This window comes from Haliaeetus leucocephalus, unplaced genomic scaffold, assembly GCF_000737465.1.
Source record: "Haliaeetus leucocephalus isolate CR32 unplaced genomic scaffold, Haliaeetus_leucocephalus-4.0 Scaffold156, whole genome shotgun sequence".
Classification (NCBI taxonomy): Eukaryota; Metazoa; Chordata; class Aves; order Accipitriformes; family Accipitridae; genus Haliaeetus; species Haliaeetus leucocephalus.
Window position 1 is genome coordinate 196499 of NW_010972592.1, and position 21043 is coordinate 217541.

General features: G+C 37.9%; 1 protein-coding gene across 3 annotated transcripts in view; it reads right to left on the reverse strand.

Annotated features, from left to right (window-relative positions):
* Positions 1-21043, reverse strand: part of ESRRG (estrogen-related receptor gamma) — a 351575-nt gene that overhangs the window by 119466 nt on the left and 211066 nt on the right. The window contains exon 4 of one of the 3 annotated variants that reach the window (XM_010562134.1): positions 7880-8295. In XM_010562134.1, the coding sequence (XP_010560436.1) occupies positions 7880-8282 (403 nt within the window). In that variant the 5' untranslated portion in view covers positions 8283-8295. Of the gene's footprint in view, positions 1-7879; positions 8296-21043 lie in introns of those variants that run through there. The other 2 variants (XM_010562133.1, XM_010562135.1) reach the window with 2 other exon arrangements.

Consider the following 21043-nt stretch of genomic DNA (forward strand, 5'->3'; position numbering starts at 1 on the left):
TATTTAAAAAGCAAGTGTTCTCATTATTCTTAATAGAGGCTACTGCATCACTGGATTTAAGTCTTTCTGCAGTAAGGTTTACCCCAGGTACCACCTTCACGCTCTGTCTTCCTGGGTGACAGACCCAAAGGAACACACCTGCTTGTCTGTGGACTGGCATGCATGAAAACTCTGGAAAATGAAAGGTAGCCAGGATTACAGCCATAGGTCTTCTGGGAATTAATAAAAGAGAAGTCTTAGAAAGAGAGACAGGAGAATCTAAGGCAACACAGAGAGTGAATTATGGTACGTTAGGTCACACCTTGATATGTAATCCAACCAGAAGAGAAAAGAATAGTTCTTGAGAAACTGAGGAGAAGTAGGTGCTGTTGGAAATAAAGAGTAATAAGCTAACTTAGGAAAAGAAGGATAGAGAAAAAGTCCCTGATGGACTTAAAAATGTATTTGATGTTTATAGGTCTTAGCAAAACTGAACTGAGGAAAGTAAAAATATTTTCTCTCAGGTTAAAGTTTTAGTTCTTGCAGTTCTGTTCCCTACTTTGCAGTCAGAACTCAACTGAATTTGAGTAAATATTTTCACAAGTAAAAGTACTGTTATCGATAAGGTTTCAGAAATGGGGTCAGGTTGGAATGAGGTTGGATTTGAACCTAACTGAATCCAGTTCTGGCTGACAAATCCTTAGATGGATTCACCTGATACTCTAGATAGCTCTAGGAATTATAGACTTATGAATTCTGCTACATGTCATCTGGAGCTGATTAAGCCTAAAGTTGACTGTAATCACAATTTTTCACCCAGATGACTTCAGAAACAATAGTGCACACACAGAGTTACAGAACGTTTGAAAATTTGGTTCCTAAATGTCTCAAATGTTTTTTTTAAGATGATAGGACCATGTATGAAGGATTATGCTTACATCTCTGCTGCTTGTGTTGCCTTTTCTGTTACAGTAGAAAACTCAGCAGAAGCAGCTAGTTTTTAAATAACTCTACAGGAGTACGATGGTGTTTGACAGAGGGATACATCCAGCTTAAAAGTACATTTTAAATGAAATCACTATGTTGAGTTCCTTAAAAGAACCCAGTGTACTATGTTACTGAACTATAATATACTTAGAACTTCTAAAATTTAATTTTTATGTCTTTTTCTTTTATTCCTAGAAAGCAACATGAAAGGAGATTTAAAACGAAAATGTAAAAGTGATGCTGGTTGGTTTGACTGCATGACATTTTTGCATCAGCCTCTAACTTTAGGTAGGTAGGTTTCCAGCCTCATAAAAACCACCATAATTTTCAATATGAGGCTGATATTAGGGGGTGTTGAATGACACCTGTAAGGGCCCAAGTATCTTTGATTCCCACTGGAGGCAACTTCTTTATCTTCCAACAGAAATGAAGGGCATTTAGGTCATTTTAAGAGAGAATCAATGCTTTGAAGACACCAACAGAACTGATCCCCTGCCACCTGGGAGTCACTGAAGAGTTGTCCAAGCGAGAAAGACTGAACCATCTATATCTTGTCCCTACTGGTATTTTATCTAGGTCAACTTTGATACATCCTACCAAGGTAGCATGGAAAATTGTCACTGTTTGTTTATGAGCATGTAGAACATCTCAGTCTGTAAAGTTGCAAACCAAACGAATTTCACAGCAGTAAAAAAAAGTAATTAAAAAAGTTACAGAAACACTAAAATAAATCACTCGCTAGCTGAGACTTCACATGTCTCCAGTTTTCAACTAGACAGAGCTTCATAAGTGGGCTGGAAACTTTCATAGATGTTTATAACAAATAGAGATCCTGACCTAATTATAATGGCACTAATACATACCACTGTACCAGCACTATTTGTAAACCACATCTCTTTCTGAGTACTTCTGATGGGTTTGAAATAGTCATGCACAAATGAGGCTGCTCATTCTTATTCCCTAATAATCTAAATGCAGCATATAATTTACAAGGGTGTAAGGAAAGAAGAGATAGTAAAAAGAATAGAGAACCATCCGTACACTTTTAAACTTCTGTCTGGTTCTCAGATTTCAGCATGTTTATATCTTATTGTCTCATCTTGCTTGGCTGCCACAGTTACGCAATGATATTATGACAGGATTAAAAATCTTGTTGGAAGGAATTAAAAATACTTGCTCAGTAGTTTGGTTGGCCCATAGGCACAGAGACATCAGGAGAAAAGGGAAGATACCTATAATTGCTTGCTTAAAAAATTCTTTGAAAGAAATGCTGAGGCACAGACTTTCACTTATATAAGGAAAGTAAATGATTTAATCAGGTAATGATGGATTCAGGTGACTGTCATGGTTTAACCCCAGCCAGCAACTAAGCACCACGCAGCCGCTCACTCACTGCCCCCCATCCAGTGGGATGGGGGAGAAAATCAGGAAAAGAAGCAAAACTCCTGGGTTGAGATAAGAACGGTTTAACAGAACAGAAAAGAAGAAACTAATAATGATAATGATAACACTAATAAAATGACAACAGTAGTAATAAAAGGATTGAAATGTACAAATGATGCGCAGGGCAATTGCTCACCACCCGCCGACCGACATCCAGCCAGTCCCCGAGCGGCGAATCCCTGCCCCCCACTTCCCAGTTCCCATACTAGATGGGACGTCCCATGGTATGGAATACACTGTTGGCCAGTTTGGGTCAGGTGCCCTGGCTGGGCATGAGAAGCTGAAAAATCCTTGACTCAAACACTACTGAGCAACAACTGAAAACATCAGTGTTATCAACATTCTTCACATACTGAACTCAAAACACAGCACTGTACCAGCTACTAGGAAGACAGTTAACTCTATCCCAGATGAAACCAGGACAGTGACATTTAGTGTTAGGTTCACTGGAGGGCTGCTATCTTTGCACCAGAGCCAAGGTCCACAGACTATTGCACCAAGATGCAAGCCTCCACCCTATCTTTCTATAAAAAGCTATCATCTTAGCTACCAGTAAAGATGCTGAAAAGCTGTAAAATCTTACTTAATTTCATTTCATTTCCTCCACAAAAATGATGTGCAGTATTATAGGAGTCAGCTTTGAGATGCAAATTAACCTTTGGAAGCCACTTCGGTGAAGTCCAACTTCGAATCAAACTTCATGTTGCCCATTTTAAATGTCACCTTATCTGAATTACATAGCTAGTTCTAACTTTCCTGATTAAAACTTCCCAATTTAAAAAAAATATATATATATATTTACTGTAAAGTGTTTGTACATTTACAGATCAAACTGGCTCAGTAATGGGTAAACACTCTAAAGAGGGTTCAAAAACATGAACAGTAAAGGGATTAAAACCAACTTTGAGTAACCAAAAAGGTGAAGAAAGTACAAAGCAGTTTAATCTAGCTCCTAGTTTGGGCAGGCATTGAAGACCATAGGAACTATGTTACTGCAGAACTGTAAAGCTGAAGGCTCTTAGGTGATCAGCATAAAATGAGATGGCAGACTTGGTGTAGTTCGCGTAATGACCAAAAAGACAACAGTATTCCCAGCATAGAATATGTCTTGTTTGTGTCAGGAGACATGGACAGGCAACAACTCTCAAGGATAAAGCTCTTAAATGAGACAGTGAGGGTATGACTGCATGGCTTCTTACTAGCTATTGCTTTACTCACCCTGCGTATAAACAGAAGATTGCTGCCTCAATACTGTTTATCCAACAGTTTTTCCACAAAAAATAAACATATTAAAAAAAAAAAACAACAAAGCCCAAGAACTACAAGGACTATTGAATGCAATATATTTTAGCTTTTGTGGGGAAAATTCAAACACTGTCCAAGGAAATAGTAAGCTCTGACACTTTTGCAACAAGCCTTACCAGGAAGAAAACATATCAATACCTAGGCTGTTCACACTACCTTTTCATGCTAGTTCAAAGAGTCCAAAGATGACAGTCCTGAAGATTTGGAAGGATGGAGGAAGAAAGTTGTCTAGATGCAGGCCATTATTTTAGAGAGATGAAGGCTAAAATAAAACCAAATAGTAAACTGTCTTTGAATCTCTAAGTCCTATCATCCTCCTACTGAAAGCAAGAATAGCATTTCAATCCACTTGCAGAAATGTTTAAGTTACAGGCACTGAGTAATTACATATTATTAATGCAAAATGTGTATTTACTAGTCTTTATGATATCTGAGCAAATAAAAATTGAGAAATGTATTTACACTAAATATTCACCACAAAATATCTAGTGAGCACAAGACCTCTGTGCTGAACACAGGACTTTGCACCCAGCTGTCAACTGAAAATTCTTTTTTTCTCTCTTTTAATGAAAGCTTGGACTTTTCAAGATAACACAGTGCACAGCAAAAACTGGAGAGACCCTAAAAATCAATGGACCTGTAACTATTTTTAGACATTGCTATTTTCTACTATCCCTGATGTTAAGCCAATTTTGGGGAGATTTGGCTGTGTGTGAGTTTCTGTGAGACATTTGCAATCAGCCACCATGTAAATTATCCCAGAAGCAAACTGAGAGCTGCAGCTGAGTAAGTACTAGGCTGAGCAGAGAGAACATCCAGTTCTCCCATCCCTTATATGTCACAAAAGGGGGCAAAACGTCATTAGACTCTACTATGACTTAAGCAGTTACTGATTTTATATACTGAGCTGGGGTTTTGGTGGGGTTTGTTTTGGGTTTTTTAGGTAGGTAATTTCTTGTTTCTAATTTTTTCTAATATTATTGATTTTTATCATAATCTATGCATTCTTTACCACAGCCCCAAATGTATTTCTGTGCTATGTTAAAAATATATATTCAAAAAAGACAAACTTACTCCTTCCTATAATTCAAGACAGGGTTCACTTAATTTCTTGACTTTTAAGAAAATTAGCAGGGATTGCAAGAGGCAGGAAGAAGAAGAAAAGAAATCCATCAGCCAGGAATGGACATTTTTTAGACTCAATGCTGTCATCTGAAAGAGAACAGTAATCTCCATTACCCTTAAAAACAGGTGTACACTCTACCTTAGAGTGAAATTTGCCTTGTGTAAAAGGCTACTAGGTATCCTGCAATGCACTTCACTTCCGTCTTATGTAAGATGCTGGTGTGCTGGCTCTCTGAACAGCTGCCTGTGGCTTTCACCTTCAAAAGACTCCTTTGAAATGGCAAGAATGGAAAGACTCCCTTTGACTTAGTGGAAAGGACATCAGGCCTCACGTGAACACAAGATGTGCTTCATAATCTTAACCTTATCAGCTCAGCCTTGCTCTCACTGAACTCAGGGCAGTTTTGCCCATGGCTTCAACAGGAATAGCACCTAGGTTCTAAAACTGTGAGCTAATCTAGTAACTCATGAATGATAAACAAGAAAGGTTTGGGAAGTCAAATGTTCTTTTTCACTGAATCAATAATTAAGTACCCATCACAATTAAATTATTAGCATTTAAAATAAGCACTTCTTTCAGCCAACACATGTTATCCTTACATATGCACAGTTACAATATTTGACTCTTCAGGTAGTCTGGTTTAGCATTCTGTATTTATAAATTTCTTGGGTTTTTTCTGTTTTCCTGGTTTCTTATTTGCAGTTATGCAGTAACCAACTTATTTTAAAAACAAGCAGAGAATGAAAGTGATATGAACCAGGAAGTGAAATGGTACAGGGAAGAATGGCCTCTATGAACACCGGGACTAAATTCTATCATTTAGAGCAAAAAAACTCAGAGGAATTCTTCTTCGTGCAAGCTTAAAGGTAGAATTTGCCCATTCAAAACACAAGGAGTACCTTTTTCTTATATACTACTTCTCACCTTACCACAATCTATGGTTTGATTCATCAAAGTAAATACCTTCCATTATTTTGCAAGGTATCTGAAAACTTTTAGTAGTTGTGTCAGTTTAGTCAGCACCATTACTGAAGATGCTGCCACGACATTATGATGGTAACATACCTCCTCGTCTTAGTTTATTCATTATTGCTTTTCCATTCAATGCTTGGTTTTGCCTAACGGCATATTTTTTTTTGTCTTCACAGCACTGTCACCTGCTGATGCAGCTAGTGCTCTAACCATACTGAGACTTTTTGCACAGCTGCCAGTTCTAAGTTGAGCTGCATGGCCAAGTCCAGGTTGCTAATCTGGAGAATGACATCCCTATCTTGTGCTTCCATGCCCAGAAACTTGCTGTCTGTGGTGCGGTGTAAAATTGCAGACTACCTATTACTACCAGAAGTCAACACTTTAATCAGTTAACATTTCTGTGGCATTTTTTCATGCTCAAAATACAACTAAAATAATCATGCATCAATTCAGTTCTGTAGGACAGCTATTACATAGCAATTAAATACCATTTATAAAAACTGAGCTGCTAGTTGAAGTTGGTGCTTGAAGTTTAGCAACCACAAAATAAAAATTGCTTCAGTGGAAACATTTTCTGAGCTTATCTGAAAATGTTCTTGAAGGTCAAGTGAAATCACCTACCTCTTTTTTCACTTTTTCCAAAACAAAGGCTTGAAATGAGCATACTGTTTCTGCATATGCACTCATTTTACATATGAACCCAGGCCACTGGAATCTTCACAGGTATGTTTGTTTATTGATTGCAAACATTGTAACACTCAGCGCCATTAGAACAACTGAAGTCTAATGTTTCCTTTTAGTGGCTATATGGCCATCATAAAGTCGGTACTTTGTGCTGGTAGAAGGCCCAAACCCCCAGTAGTAAAATGGATGAGAGGAGAATAAAATGGCCATTGCCTCAGCAATGGATAAAGTAAATTAACATTAATTATTTTTCTTCACTAATTTTACATTAAGTATGGAAGTACTATATTTAAGAAACCTTGACCAAATGTTTCAAATTTGGGATTATGTGAAATTACAAACTGAAACTAACTTCATGCTCCTTATCATAACTCATTTTTAAAAAGAAAAGTATACATCCAGATTGCATTGTCTTTCCTGAGAATTCCAGGTGCTCAACATCTATGAACATCAAGCAGATTTTATTGAGGAGCTTAAATTTGGACTTAGCAACCTAATTCTAGTCTCTGAAGTTTGAATTTAATTTAATGTGACACTACATTCCTGTACAGGCCAAGCTTGGCCTCATGTTCTTTAAATAAAGCACCTTCAATTTTACTTGAAAGGATGATATCTAAATCAAAGTAGAAGGTTATTTTGTCTCCAATGGTTCTGAAGCTAGAACAAGTGGTCATGCAAATTATCCCATTCGTACTAATTCATGCCAAAATATGTGGCGTATCTGTAACAGGTACCAAGAGCAGATTAGTACAAAGTACTGGGCAGAGACCAAAAGCTGCCAACTTACTCTCCTTAGAATGTGATCTTACAGATATTTGTTGAACATTTTAAGGCCACTGTATATGATATGGGTGAAAGATGAGTTACTAATACACTGATATGAACAAAGCACTACACCATTGCATTTTGTTTGAATTTTAAATGCACTGCTCCTTTAACAAAAATAAACTGGATTTCTGTAACTATTTAAGTACGGTAGTGGTGTAACTAGCAGCAAAACCCAAGCACAATCCCTGTGTGCCAGCCACAAGGTTTGTTTAAGAGGCATCCATGACAACCTTCAGAAAATAATCAGTTTTCTTCGCAACAATCACTTACAGGAATCCACGAGAAACTCGTACAGAAAACAAATCTGAACATGCACCGGATAGGCTCCCGTGTTTTTCTGTTTTTCACAATCAAAATAAATGTGGCAGTGGGCTTAACATGACAGACAGAACTCCCAAAGAAGCCCAAAAGGGCTTTTTCATGAGTAACAATCTGTAGGACCAAACACTATGAAGAATGAGAAGGTATAGGCTGAAGTCCTAACTGGATTTAGTCAAGGATTGTACTATTTCACTTTGAGCAAAAGAAAGAAAAGAAGTTTAAAGAATAACCAACCTTGAATTGTCCTTTTGAAGAAAGCCTTGCAGGCCTCGCAGGAAGCCACTCCATAGTGGTACCCTGATGCAATGTCACCACACACCAAACACAGTCTTTTGGGCATCGAGTTCAGCATGTATTCACACTTGGTCTGTGAATCTTCAGCAATGGTACTAGAGCAGTCGTCATACCGTTTCCTGACTGGCCCGTTGCCCCCAAGCCCTGTGGCTGAAGGGTAGAGGGGAGGCGAGTCCAGCCCGTTCTGATGTCCATTCATGGTGGAACTGTAGCTCCCGCTGGCGTCTGAGGAGCCACCAGGGCTGTGGTGGTTGATGCTGTCCGTCAGAGAGGCAGGGCTCGACGGTTCCGTCTTGATGTACGACGAACAGCTAGAATCAATGTGTCGATCTTTGCTTGACATTCTGCAGAGAAGCCTGTAGTGGGGAGAGAGAGAAAGAAGAATCTGTGTATTAAAGACAGTGCTCTTTAAGGCTGCTCCGGAAGGGTTAGGGACTGCACATCATTCATTCATTAGTCAATACCTCTTGTTCTACATGAAGGTAATCAGCATAAGGGCATGACAGAGCTTTGTCAAAGCTGCAGACAGGCAGTAAACAAAAACTTTAAAGAGACCAAATCCTTCTGTTGTCCCCTCCACCTGCCCTCTAGGCTATGTGTCAACTTCACATCAACTCTAAATTCTGAACTTGCCATCTAGCAAGTCAAAAAATTAACAAAATCCTATTAGATGACTTGGCTGTTAAAAATGTCTTCTTTTTTCCATCAGTACTTTCCTTCTGTAAATGCCATCATTATCAGGAACAAATATTTCCAAGTTTGATCACATAAATGTTCTGCTCCGTAATTAATATTTGTCAAGACACTTGACTGAAACACATATCCATCATCTATTGATCTGATCCCAGAATTGAAGAGCAAGTCTCCCACAGTCTTTTTTTTTCTTCTATATTAATATTGCTTTATTATAGATACAGCTATTTAGTAACGCAGTAGCACATCAACTGGGAACTCTAACAAATAATTAAGGCTGGACTCCATTTTCACAAAATCTAAGTGAAATGATTCATCAGCTCAGGGTGCAATTACTTTCTAGCCATTATCCTCAGACTAACCAGTAATAACTATGCCACTATCCCATATATCTGCAGCTCTATAGGACCTGACATTTTACGTGTTCTGTTCTTGGATTAAAAAAAATACATTAGAGGAAATTTTAGATAGAAGTTTTGTCTTTCAGAAGGTGAGATTCTGTCTTACTTCTCAGTTCATACATTTTCAGAATTTAGCATCTGAAATAAAACCATATAACATTTGATCTGACAAATTAGTGCTTTCTACAGGGGGAAACAAAAAATTATCTTCTTTGTCTATTCCATCCCCAAGACTTTTATTATTTTTAAACATATTTTAGGGAGAACAAGGGACAAAAATAATAATTAGAAAGCTCTGAATCAGATACTATCTTCATTTTCTACAGCTGGTTATGAGACCACAGTAGCAAATGGCCTACCCAGCATTTTCCTGACAGTACTCTCAGAAGCTGCCAAAGCACAGATGACAGTTATGAGCATTTCTCTAGAAACATTATCAGCAGAAAAGCAAATACCCCGTAAGACCACCCACCTGGAGCTATAGGTTCATGTTTTCAAAGCAAACTCATGAGTCCAGACAATTTGACTGACTTAACTTTCTAAAGTAATTTCTGAGATCTTGCCTTCACTTTTTCACCTTTCCATGTTTAAAAAAGAAATTAAAAAATATCAATTTCTGCTTCAAGATCCGGAATCAAATTCACCAATGGAAAACAGACATAAATGCACAGAGTTCGCTTCCTTTCCAGTGAGGCTAACCGAGATCAAAGCCTGACCCTTCATTAAAGATATCTGCTTAGGATGAGGTTTACCCTAAAATCAGTGCCCATGGGTCTTATTTAGCACCTTTCAATTGTTGTGATTTTTACTGTAAAATTCTATTGGAAACAAACGACACATGAATTTGGAAAACAGCCAGACTGATGTGCAGTAATGTTATCCTCCAAATTTAAAATCAGTACTTATTTGGGGGGTGGAAGGAGCAAGCTATCTGGTGTCAGCAAATAAAGCAAGGAAATGGGAAGGTTAAAGCCGTGAAAATATCTTATTACATTGGACCACCTGCTTGTGCTGTCCTTTCCTCAAGAACTGGAGGGGGGGAAATCCCCTTGCCAGCCTGCAGTAGCGTGCGCCTTTTCTTCTGCATCTGCTGCCTTGTAGCCGTCACTGTTAATGAGTGCTGTAATTAATAGATAGCTCTCTCTTGTCTCTCTACTTGCACTCTGGGCTAAGCACTTTTCTCAAGTCAACGTTTGAAAGAAAGCGGGTCGGCACTGACTTACAGCAGCTCTGCAAATTCCTTTTAATTTAGAGCACTTACACCACCACTCCACTTATTACCTTATAATTACTGGACCCCTCTCACATACATTACGATCTTAGACTAGAGTTAGAAGTTATTAGGGTACTAAAACATGGTGTCTCTCTGTCTCTCTCTCCCCTCTTTCTTTGACACTGAATTTTATACAGCTACAATTAAAAATATCAATTAACTTTCACATTCTACAAACTTATTTTTTACGTTATTTTTCTATACACTAACACTAAGGCCCTTTTATTGACTAAACAAGTACTTGGTCTTCTTTTCATCTCCCTGCTCCTGAGACTCTGCATATAAAGTCTCAACATACAGCAATAGGAGTCACTGCCTACAGTCTGCCATAACCAGCTTGATGGGACGTTCTTGTCTAAGACTCCCACTGCTGATTTCTTCTAATTTGTGCAATAATGAGCTCAAATGTCACCCTTCCCTTCCCAGAAAAACCATTTGCAATTAATTAGTCGTCCAAATGCATGTTGTCTTAGCCAGTGCAAAAGTGGTTATCTCCCACTCCAAGCGGTCAGAACCAAAATATAATCTCAGTTCTACAAGCATTAAAATCTGATCACCAGTGCTGCTTAGGCTAAAGCCAGTCTGCTGATGCTTCTGAAGTAGCAGTTTCTGGTACTAACCAAGATAGAGCTGCTTTTGGCTACAGCTTAAATGGTACAGACTGGACTGGTGCATGCTGGCAAAGCACAAATGCAGTTAAAACATTAACCATTCCAAGGAAAAGCAAAAACAATAGCGCCCAACTGAGAACACCAAAGAAGGTGAACCAGAGACAAGGCCGGGTATTAGCTGTGGGTGGGCAACCGACACCTACTGCTTTCACTCCTCCGTTACTGTACCATATCTGAACGAAAGTAATTCAAGAGCCATCTTATACGGATGGCAGGTGGGACCACCATCAAATTATCATGCTGAACATTTGGAATAATGCCTAAGCTAGATCCCTGTAAAATCCCTCCCTCAGTTCTCTCCTAATTACTACTTAGCTCGTTACACTGAAGCATTCCTAGACACCATTGCATTATAGTGTAAAACTACAGTTAGAGCTTAATTCTCTCTTCCTCTCTGTGTCTGAAATTCTACAGCTCTATTATTCAAGCCTGAAATATTCACAACTATCTATAAATTCAATTGTCAGCCAGTGGGTTTTATTCTAGACCTCACTTCAATCTAAAATTAGAGGCACTAAAATTCACATTAACTCTAAGAGGAATGTAGTGAATAAGACTTTATTTCAAAAGAACACCTTTTTGTCAGAAAGAGCTATTTTCAAGATGATGGCTTTATCTGCATTCAAAGAGAATAAGCCCAATTCCACATTGTGCTGTTAATGCAAAATTTTTAGGTCACATTGGATTAATAAAAATCTAAATTTAGTTAAGGTTTATGAATAGAAATAACATGTGTCATATAAAAATGTACAGTATTTATTTTAAAGCATTGGTAGGGTTGTTTTTTTTCTTTACTAGATTTTAAGTCAAATAAATGGCAGCTCCATTTGTGGTCGGCTATTCTCAGTAAGTTTTCTAACAACTGGTATCTCTTGGGTAAACTTTCCTTTCACTAACTATAGGGAAAGTAACTAATTGGCTCTAGAAGCATTTCCATGCCCATATACAAGAAAAACTACATAGGGTACTGCAAGGCTTGAGTAATATGCAATATATAGCATGACTCTTCACATGTCTACTGAATTTACTTCACAACTTCTTCGTTTAAGAAAGACCTGAAGCCAGTCACTGCTGGCAGAAAGGTACAATGACAGAGCACTTCAATATGCAACTCCTTCTTTAAAATGGTCTTAAACAATAGCGAATAAATTGTAATGCCATGTGCTTATGAAAGGTTGAATATATTAAGAATTTATTAATGCAATCACATTCCTATTTCCATCTACCTGCCACATTACTAATCATATTGACAGTGCTGACACTGGCTAAATCAGTATCAATATACAAGTGGAGTACAAAAATTAACTGCATCTGATTACAGTATATAGCCTTAAAAAAAGAAAGCCTTCCCATTCGAGCCCCTAGGAGCTTTTTATATTCCATCCATACATGCACTTGGTTCAGAAAGTTACTTTTCCCCTCTTCTCTCTTATTACCAATACCTAAAGGAGGTCAAAAGAACATGCCAATAATTCACAATCCATGAACACGTTTCATGCTTGCTTTTCAAGTAGGAAAAGCTCTGCTTACAGCATCATTCACTACTTCAGAGTTGCCCTGGTGGTTTCAGTGAGTCATAATTAGTCACAATAATTACAGTGACCACGTTTATTATAGACCAACATAAAAGTCCACTTTTACCTGCACATGAAGTTTTTCTTTTCTTGAAGAGGGAATTAGCCCATTTCCATAAATGTCAGAATTGGTTCTTATCAGATGACATTTTTAATGACAGCTACGTGGGAGCATCAACAAGGCAGGCGTTATTATGCACATCTAGGTACTTTTACACTAATAGTGTAATCCATCTGATTTTCCTCCAATACATTCCTCTAAATCAGATGGATGTCGACCAAAAAGGTCTTGTTAACCTCATACGTTAACTATGAAAACCAATGCATGAAAGAAAGTCTTGGTCTAAGTGACACAGTAAGTCTCTAGCAGAGTCAAAAGTGGAAGCCAGCTCCTTGCTTCGACTGTAAAGACCACATTTCCTCTCAAATACTGTGCTTACTTTCTGTATGATTTCACAGGTCTGTACCAATATCAGCAGACAAAAAACCGTGCAGCATGTTCCAGTGATTTCCCATACTCTGCTTCTCTGAATGGAAGAGAGAAAAAAATGTGTGGAAAGAAATGAAAATGTTGCTTCTTGCATCAATGCCCACGACACCTCAAGACTTTCACCAGATCCTGTTAAAGAGCTGAGTAACAATTTCAGCCGAGCTGCTTTACATTGAGCATTTTTTTTCCTGCTTCAGCTAATTGCACTCTAGTAAAGTGGCAAAATGTGAATCACTTAGTAGGAAAATGGGCACCAGCTGCTATTGTCAGAGAATGGAGATGCCGAAGAAAAGGAAAGTGACTGAATGAAGTGTCATGTCAGAAATCAACTGTGCAACGTGTGATTTGAGAAAACATGACTACTTTACAGAGACAGGGTGTCATTATGGCATCACAGTAATACGATGCTTTGACAACTGCTGGGTCTAACATATCATCATTGCATTAAGGTGCACTGGCTTAGTTGGGGAAAGGAAAAGAAAGGATTCCTTCTTTTAATAAGAAATATCATAAGGCCTGCTTGGTTAACCTAGTGGATGAGATCATTAATTGCACAGTATTGCTAATCTTGTCCCATGCACGCACAAACAAAACTGTTATTACGCATTAGATCTTTACTAATGAACACGCATGTACAACCATGTACTAAACCCCTGTGCAAAACAGAATGGTTGTGGTGGGGTTTTTTGTTTGTTCTGTTTTTTTAAACAAATGCTGAATGTTTCATTGCTTTTTGTAATTTCTTCTTTCTTTTATGTTTTCTTGAAACCTTCACCACTTCACCTAGGTAAGGGAAAGCAAAGCAAGCCAATGACTTCTTCCAGAGCAGCTGTCACAGCCACTAGCAGCCGAACAGAAGAAGCAATGCTTGAAGCCATCATGTTGTTACCAGCAGTGGCCTGAGTTAGCTGATGATTGCCGACAGAGGATCCAGCTTCCCAAACAGTTATTACGGCTCTGTATGCAATCTACCAAGCTCTGCTAAAGCGCTTCCTACGCACAAGGCAGTGGAAGACTACACTACTGTGTGGTCATTTTTAGTTTAACAAAACAAGCCATTATCTGAGGCCCTTCACATTTGCACCTATCTGAGAGGCTGCAATGAGTTTGTTTTCTGTGCTGCTTTTAAAAAAAGCAGAATTTTCAAGTGGCTGACTTGCAACTACTGCAGACCCTCCAAAATGAGGGGGAATTATTTTCAACTCTGCCTCCCCCTCTCCCCCCCAAATATTCATTATTGCTTCCCTCTCTATTTCAAGTTGATTCCCTGTGCTTCCTGGTTGATAAACTTTGTTAACAAGAAGGAAATGATCCTGACATACCCCAATGTGTTGCAAATTATCACTGTTGACAGCTTCTACGTTTAAGGGTTACATCTGATGCAACAATGCATACCAGTGTCATTTATCTTTAGCTCATTTTTTTGGACCTATTTCAACTGAGGGTGAGCATCTCTTGTTTATAGCTCGAAATACCGTAAGTGAGCAACTGGCAAATCAATAAAACTGTTAAATGCATAATAATACTGTGTAATTACTTACATGATGTTTTGCATAATTAACTGTCTGAGGTGTTCCTTGATATAACGGATACTCAGAGTATGGAATAACCTATAAGCCTATAAAACACATCCTGTTTATACAAACAGAAATTATGTTTAAAACTCTCATTCTAATAATCCAAATCGGGCTTTGGCACTATATAACAGAAAGCCTTCCTTCCCCGCCAAGTCTAAATCAATTCTTATGGTATTACTTCATAACTAACGTGATATTTCACTGATGATAACGATTACCCTGATTACTTGGAAGTAATGTAGTAATAGCAAAAATACACTTAAACAAACTACTGCTATTTAATCAATATTATTGAGACAAACTAAGTGTTTTAATAAGTCTGTATAGATGCACTAATGCTGGTTTAATTAAATGTATCCTTAGACATGTACAAGCTCTGCAGCATACAGATCCTATCGTTTGACAGACTGTAACATTACTCTTCTGAATTTAAAAGCTGAAGCACTTAGAGCCAACAGAATGTAAATCGTTTCAGACTGCAAAATGATTATTCTTTACATCAGGTACTCTTTTGGGAACAAAAAGTAAACAGGGACGAATACTCAAAGACCTTGCAACTTTGAGCCAAAACACCAGACATCTGAAGAGGTGCCAGCCCTCAGTAACACAGTTGTCCAATGCGTCCAATGTATGTCACTGCAACACACATACAAAAAAACAAACAAAAAAACCTCCAACTGAAAAGCAAAAAATAAAGCTGATAAAGGTCAGTTTTGTGATTCCTACATTTTTGCACGTGCGTATACAACAAATATCCTATTAGCTGTGTTATGCACTACTACTAGCAGGCCATCACCACAGAAAGTTTCCTGGAAAAGAGACTTGCCTATTTCTACAGATTTCATGTATTTCAACTAGAAAAAGATACTTTTTTGGTATGCTCTGATGATTCAGTTTTCAAATACTAAAAAAAACCCAACAAACCCTCAAGAAGTAGATGGCACTTTAAATGAAAAATCATTCTGGAATGTCTGAAAGTTATACATAGAAGAAATGTATGGTTTTGTATTTTGTGTACAAGTTATGGTTCTGATACAACTTAAACCTCAGTAAATACTTCATATACATACTTAATTTTTAAATTTCTCTTTTCCTCCTGTGTTTCTAACATTTTTACACAGTTAGAACATGGCTGTTGTTTTAAGTTACAATCATATCATTACAATACCTTAGACCTACCTTCTCTCGTTTACTGGTTTCTAGCCTAATGTTACATATTTTTTTTGTTGCTACAGTACTTAGCATGCCTCAAATGAGTCAGCTCTGCAATGAGAGAAGAGTGGAGAGCTGCACAAACTCACACTAAGAGACTTCCCATGCCCAAACAGTTTCAACCAAAAGGCTGCAATGTGACTACTAGAACGATGGCCAAGCCTCATCATATGAAAATCAGTATATGGATCAGGAAGAGTAAGATTTTATTACTCTATTTTCAAACTGCAGACTAACACTTTTAATTCATGTCACATGTTGGAAGACAGCAAAAACTCTGGTTAAGAAGTTGGGTATTTTTCTGTGATGGAACATCATTTTACTTGTAGTTATACTCCAGGTCTATCAGGTGTAGTCCACCTGATATCTCTAGCCCCCAGATGACATGGTAAAGTGTGAAGGAGTCATCTAATTATTAACTGTGAGGATTCTTTTTATTAAATCAACTGAAATAGCAAAATAAAATAAAATACTACAGTCAGCTACTTCAAGGGAGAAAAGTACAAAACTACAAAAATAAGTAAAGATTTATTCAAGAACATAACAGGCTTTCTAAAGAGGGATTATTTTGAAATGATTACAGCATCAAAAGCAGCTACTCGCACCAGTCAGAAAGCCAGTACTACAGATCAGAGACATAGCTGTCACTCATCACTTTCCAAAAGGAAAAAGAAGACAAAAAAATGCCTTCAGTCTCAAGACAGAGTCAAAGTTTGCATCATCAGATTTTTCACAATTTCTAGCAGTGATTTCCCTCCATCGCTGAAAGGCAGAGTGTAGGTGTGTGCACACCGTGCACCCGTCTCCCCACCCAGCTCCGTCACCGATTTTCTGCAGATTTATAACAGAAGAATTATAATTTGCCAGTCAAGCTCTGTTAAATTGGAGAAGCGATTAGAAAGAACATACCAGAAATAGTATCAGAGTGAGCGTCTTAAAAGACTCAGAGCTAAAACTTAGAAAGCAAGTGATCTGTCTCCCACCCCCTCACTCAGCTGGCTCCTGAGTGTGTCCTGTCCTCCCAGCCACACGCCACCAGTTTTAAATCCCCCCTACACACACAGGCACGCACGCACAAGCAACCAAAAAGCTACTTGGTGAGTTGGAAAATGACGTTTTCCTGCAATCAGTGTTTAAGTGAATGTTTGTCCCAGTGTGTTACACCATGCTGTCAGCTAGCAGCAGGGAGTCGTTGAGTTGTTACTACATTTGATTTGACTGCCAGTAGGAAGCTTTATTTCTACCAACTGTTAGTTGCCAGCTCTAAGGATCTTCTCTTACTTTGAGAGGTTTTTATTTATTTTTTTTTTTAGATACAGTCCATATTTTTCTCTTTCACTCTGAGGACTTTTAGCGTACAGCAGAAGCATGTCCACATCTCCATGCATCACAGCAGTCTCTTCACTTATACTTGCTGCCTTAAACGCAAAAAAGTAATTGTATTAAGGCAACTGCAAGTCGATCCTGACACGCATCAGAAAAGTGATTTTTATATCTGGACACCTGAATGAGGTGCAAAGATGAATATATACATAAGTAAACTGAAGCAGGGGAATTTCATTCTGATCTTTTCTGAAAAATGTGGGATTAGAGATTGGAGGAATGGCTATGGAGAGATAACCTGGGTGGATCTTCCTTCCAAGGAGAACGTTTGCTATCCAGATCCTTATATGCTTCCCAGACAGTTTTTAGTAGGCTTATTGTTTGCTTGTTTATTATTCATGTATATCCTGAAAGGTTTCTCCTCTGTCAAACAAGATCCTATAACTTTAACAGTTGTTTACAATGCTTCCTCTTCCTACACAATAATGATGATTTTGATAATTAGGATCTAATTATAATGGATCTGACAACAACTTCCAACAACGAAAAGCATCTTTAGAAAAATGAAAGCATATGCATGAATAGTGCAGGGAGGTGGGGTGGGGAGAGAAACACATTCCTACGAGACAGCCTGAGAATTCAGGCTGAATGGAAAAGTAATTAACACTAAAGAGCTAAAACTGTAATTAAAGAAAATTTCATTAAAGGGAGGCAGGTGATTCCACTTTCCTAAATATGACAAGGTGCTGTATAAAAATAAAATAGCAGCCGGTTTCAGTGAGTGGAGCAGGAAAGCCATGTCTTTAACCAGATCAAATTCTCGAAATTGGCTGTCAAGACGGGATTGTTGTGATTTATACCCGTCTATCAAGCGCATGAAAGAGAGAGACAGGAGAGGAAAAGAGGCAAGCTGCTGTCGCTTCCATTCGCAAAGCACCTTTAATTTCCACGGCACCATCTGTTACCAAATCTAATTCACATTCCCTCCTAATCTGGTTTAGTTCTGTAATACTAATTCTTCCACTACTCTTATGAACATCACTCTTAAGAAAAAGCTTTGGTTCTGGGTTCGTAAAAAATTGAATATTATACAGTTAAGGTTCTGGTGACTTAAGTGAAGCATGCTGTCCATTAAAATGCGCTCCTGGTAAAAGGATTTGTTTCCAGTTAGTGCAGAGATACAGAATTGCTCACATTCAATAAAAGTCATGGGGGGTGGGGGTGGGGTGTGGAGGGGAGAGGAAAAGAAGGGGAGAAAAAGGGGAAAAAAAAATCACAGCTGATGATAGGAATGTAGGCTGTGGACATGAAAGCAGAGGTTGTCATAAAATACAATTGTTGTCAAGTTTAGTCACTTTCAGTACTGGCTATAAAATCACTTTGTCACGGTCTCATATTGAAAGCTTGAAACTGTGTTTTTGCTAAGGAAACTAAAAGGAGTGAAACGTAAGATTCTACAAGGAAGAAAATATTTATTTCAAATTATGAGATGCAAATGTCTGTAAGAAACCAAAAAGGTAGGGCCAAAAAGTGAAAGGGGTTTAAAACAGTCTCCCGAGTGCCATGGTCTTACTCTTAGCTGTGTGATGATGACAAAAAACCCAATCACTTTTGTGGGACTTGGAAACAAAGTAAAGGACTAGGCCTTTCCTGGGGCTAAGCATTTTCAGACAGGCAGTCCCTCATCTACTGGGTCTAGGGGTGACTCAGCTTTCTTCTTGATTCCCACACAGTGCTCCTTGACCAGGTCCTCTTGAAATCAACATAAAAAGGAAAAAAAGGACCTAGACAAATATTACTACTAATAATATTATGGTACCATTTACTAATAATGCTCATCTTATACTTACTAACACAGATCTTAAACTGCCATTTGTAGGGAGTACCGCCACCTCCCTCTTACAGATGGGCAAAACAAGACACAAAAAGGTGCAGGGTTGCCTAATGCTGCTCAGCAGGCCAATGACACAGCATGGGACAGAATCAAGGTTCTGGGGAATCCCAATCCAGTACATTTTGCATTATTTCTTAATTTTTCTTTTTTTTTTGCCATGGCTTTCATGAAAACGTTCCTTGGAAGTCTGAACATTTATTTCTAAGAAGGGAACTTGCCTCAAACTTCCAGAAATTAGACCATTGTTATTTTTAAATATATATTTTTTTCCTAAATGGGAAACTTATTTTAAGGCTAAATTAAATCTCTTTTTATTCCTACATTAAAATGTTTATTTTTCGGTTAAAGTAATCCTGGTTTCTTTGTGTGTAGCCTTCCCAAAAATAAAGCCTATGGCAAGAAGAGCTTTAGCCAGCACACAGGGTAATGTGTGAGCAACGCGTAGCTGTGAATAGCCCAAGGTTTTTATGTCTTTATTTTTTTTTTTAAAGGATTTGAAATGGAAGAGGCAGGCAATACCTGGAAAATAAATACTTTGATAGAACAGTAATATTCTACAAAATGCAAAAAGGAGTGCTAGTTTTCATTATATGAAAGAGTAATACATAAACAAATGCCTGGCAAAAGAAAAGACTACAAATTTGTAACTGCTGTGAAACATCCATGAATGGAGATGGCAGTTCTAAAGATGAACACGAATTCTGAAGTCTCCTCCTCCAATATCACTGCTTGATTCACAAATGGCTTAAATCATCTGGGTAATTTTATAAACAACACTGGGTTTGTTATTTGGGAAGAGTAGGTAAAAAAACAAAATCAAATTTGTTCCAAATACAGCACATCTGCCATTCATTGCAGGTCAAAACCTTGGGTACAGGGGAATAGACCCAGCAACTCCAAAGCTCTGCAAATTTATACTAGCTAATAGTGTTATTCCCCAACCCAGCCCATGATTTCAGAGGGTCTAAGGTCCTGATACTCCGATATGCAAGTGGATTACCATAACCTACTGAACCCAAAGAAAACCACACTGACATCGAAGGACTCTGAGAGCATAGCAGTCTTATTTATTTATTTATTTATTACGCTAAAGCATTTGAGTGATATGAGCCCTGGCTGCTAATGCACAACATTTCTACTTCTACATTACAAGGTCCCTTAACATTTGTAAATGAAAACTGTAAGAAAAAATAACCTCTTCCTTTGAATTTTTACTCTTTTTTTGTTTATCTATCTTGATTCTGGAAGCACTGGAAATTAAAAATAGGCAAAAAAAACAGCTGAGTGTGTTACTTGGGTATGGTACTGATGACCAAATTCATAACATGCTGAGACAAATCAGAGAATTTATAGAAGCAAAACCTATGCAGCTGAAGTCTTTTCTAGCCTACCTTGGATTTGAATGTGTGATTACAGATTTTTACAAATAAATAAATAAACCTTTGGCTTTTCACAGTTCGTTGTTCTTCACATATTACTACGTGTAATTCAAACCTATTTATGCCACTGGGTTTACATGTCAGATATTTGCCTCTGGGTATAAGCGGCAAAGGTCAGGAAGTAATGGCTTTCACTTTTAAAATGTTTGCATGACTCCAGCAAGTTTGCAGGATGAGCTTTTCACAAAGTCCTGATGTAGTTTCTACTCTTTTATCTTTTGCCTTCTATTTTGGTGGGAGTCACAGGGAGAAAAGAAGGAAATTCAGCATATTCCAGAAAAATTGTCTAAAGTAACAAATATGTACCAGCCCAATTATTACATTCAGAACAAGGATGTTGCTACTTGCAATTATAAAGCAATTGTATCAATATGCTGCAATTATTACATGCTGAACCTGTGGTCATGTCTTCTGTAAGAAGTCACTGAAAGACTTGTCCAAGAAAAGCTTTACATGAACAGAGCAGCATTAACTACTCCATATTGCACACTGCAAATTTCAGCTGTATTTTAATGACAGACTTGCTTCAATTTTATTTCAACAGTATAAAGTCTGAA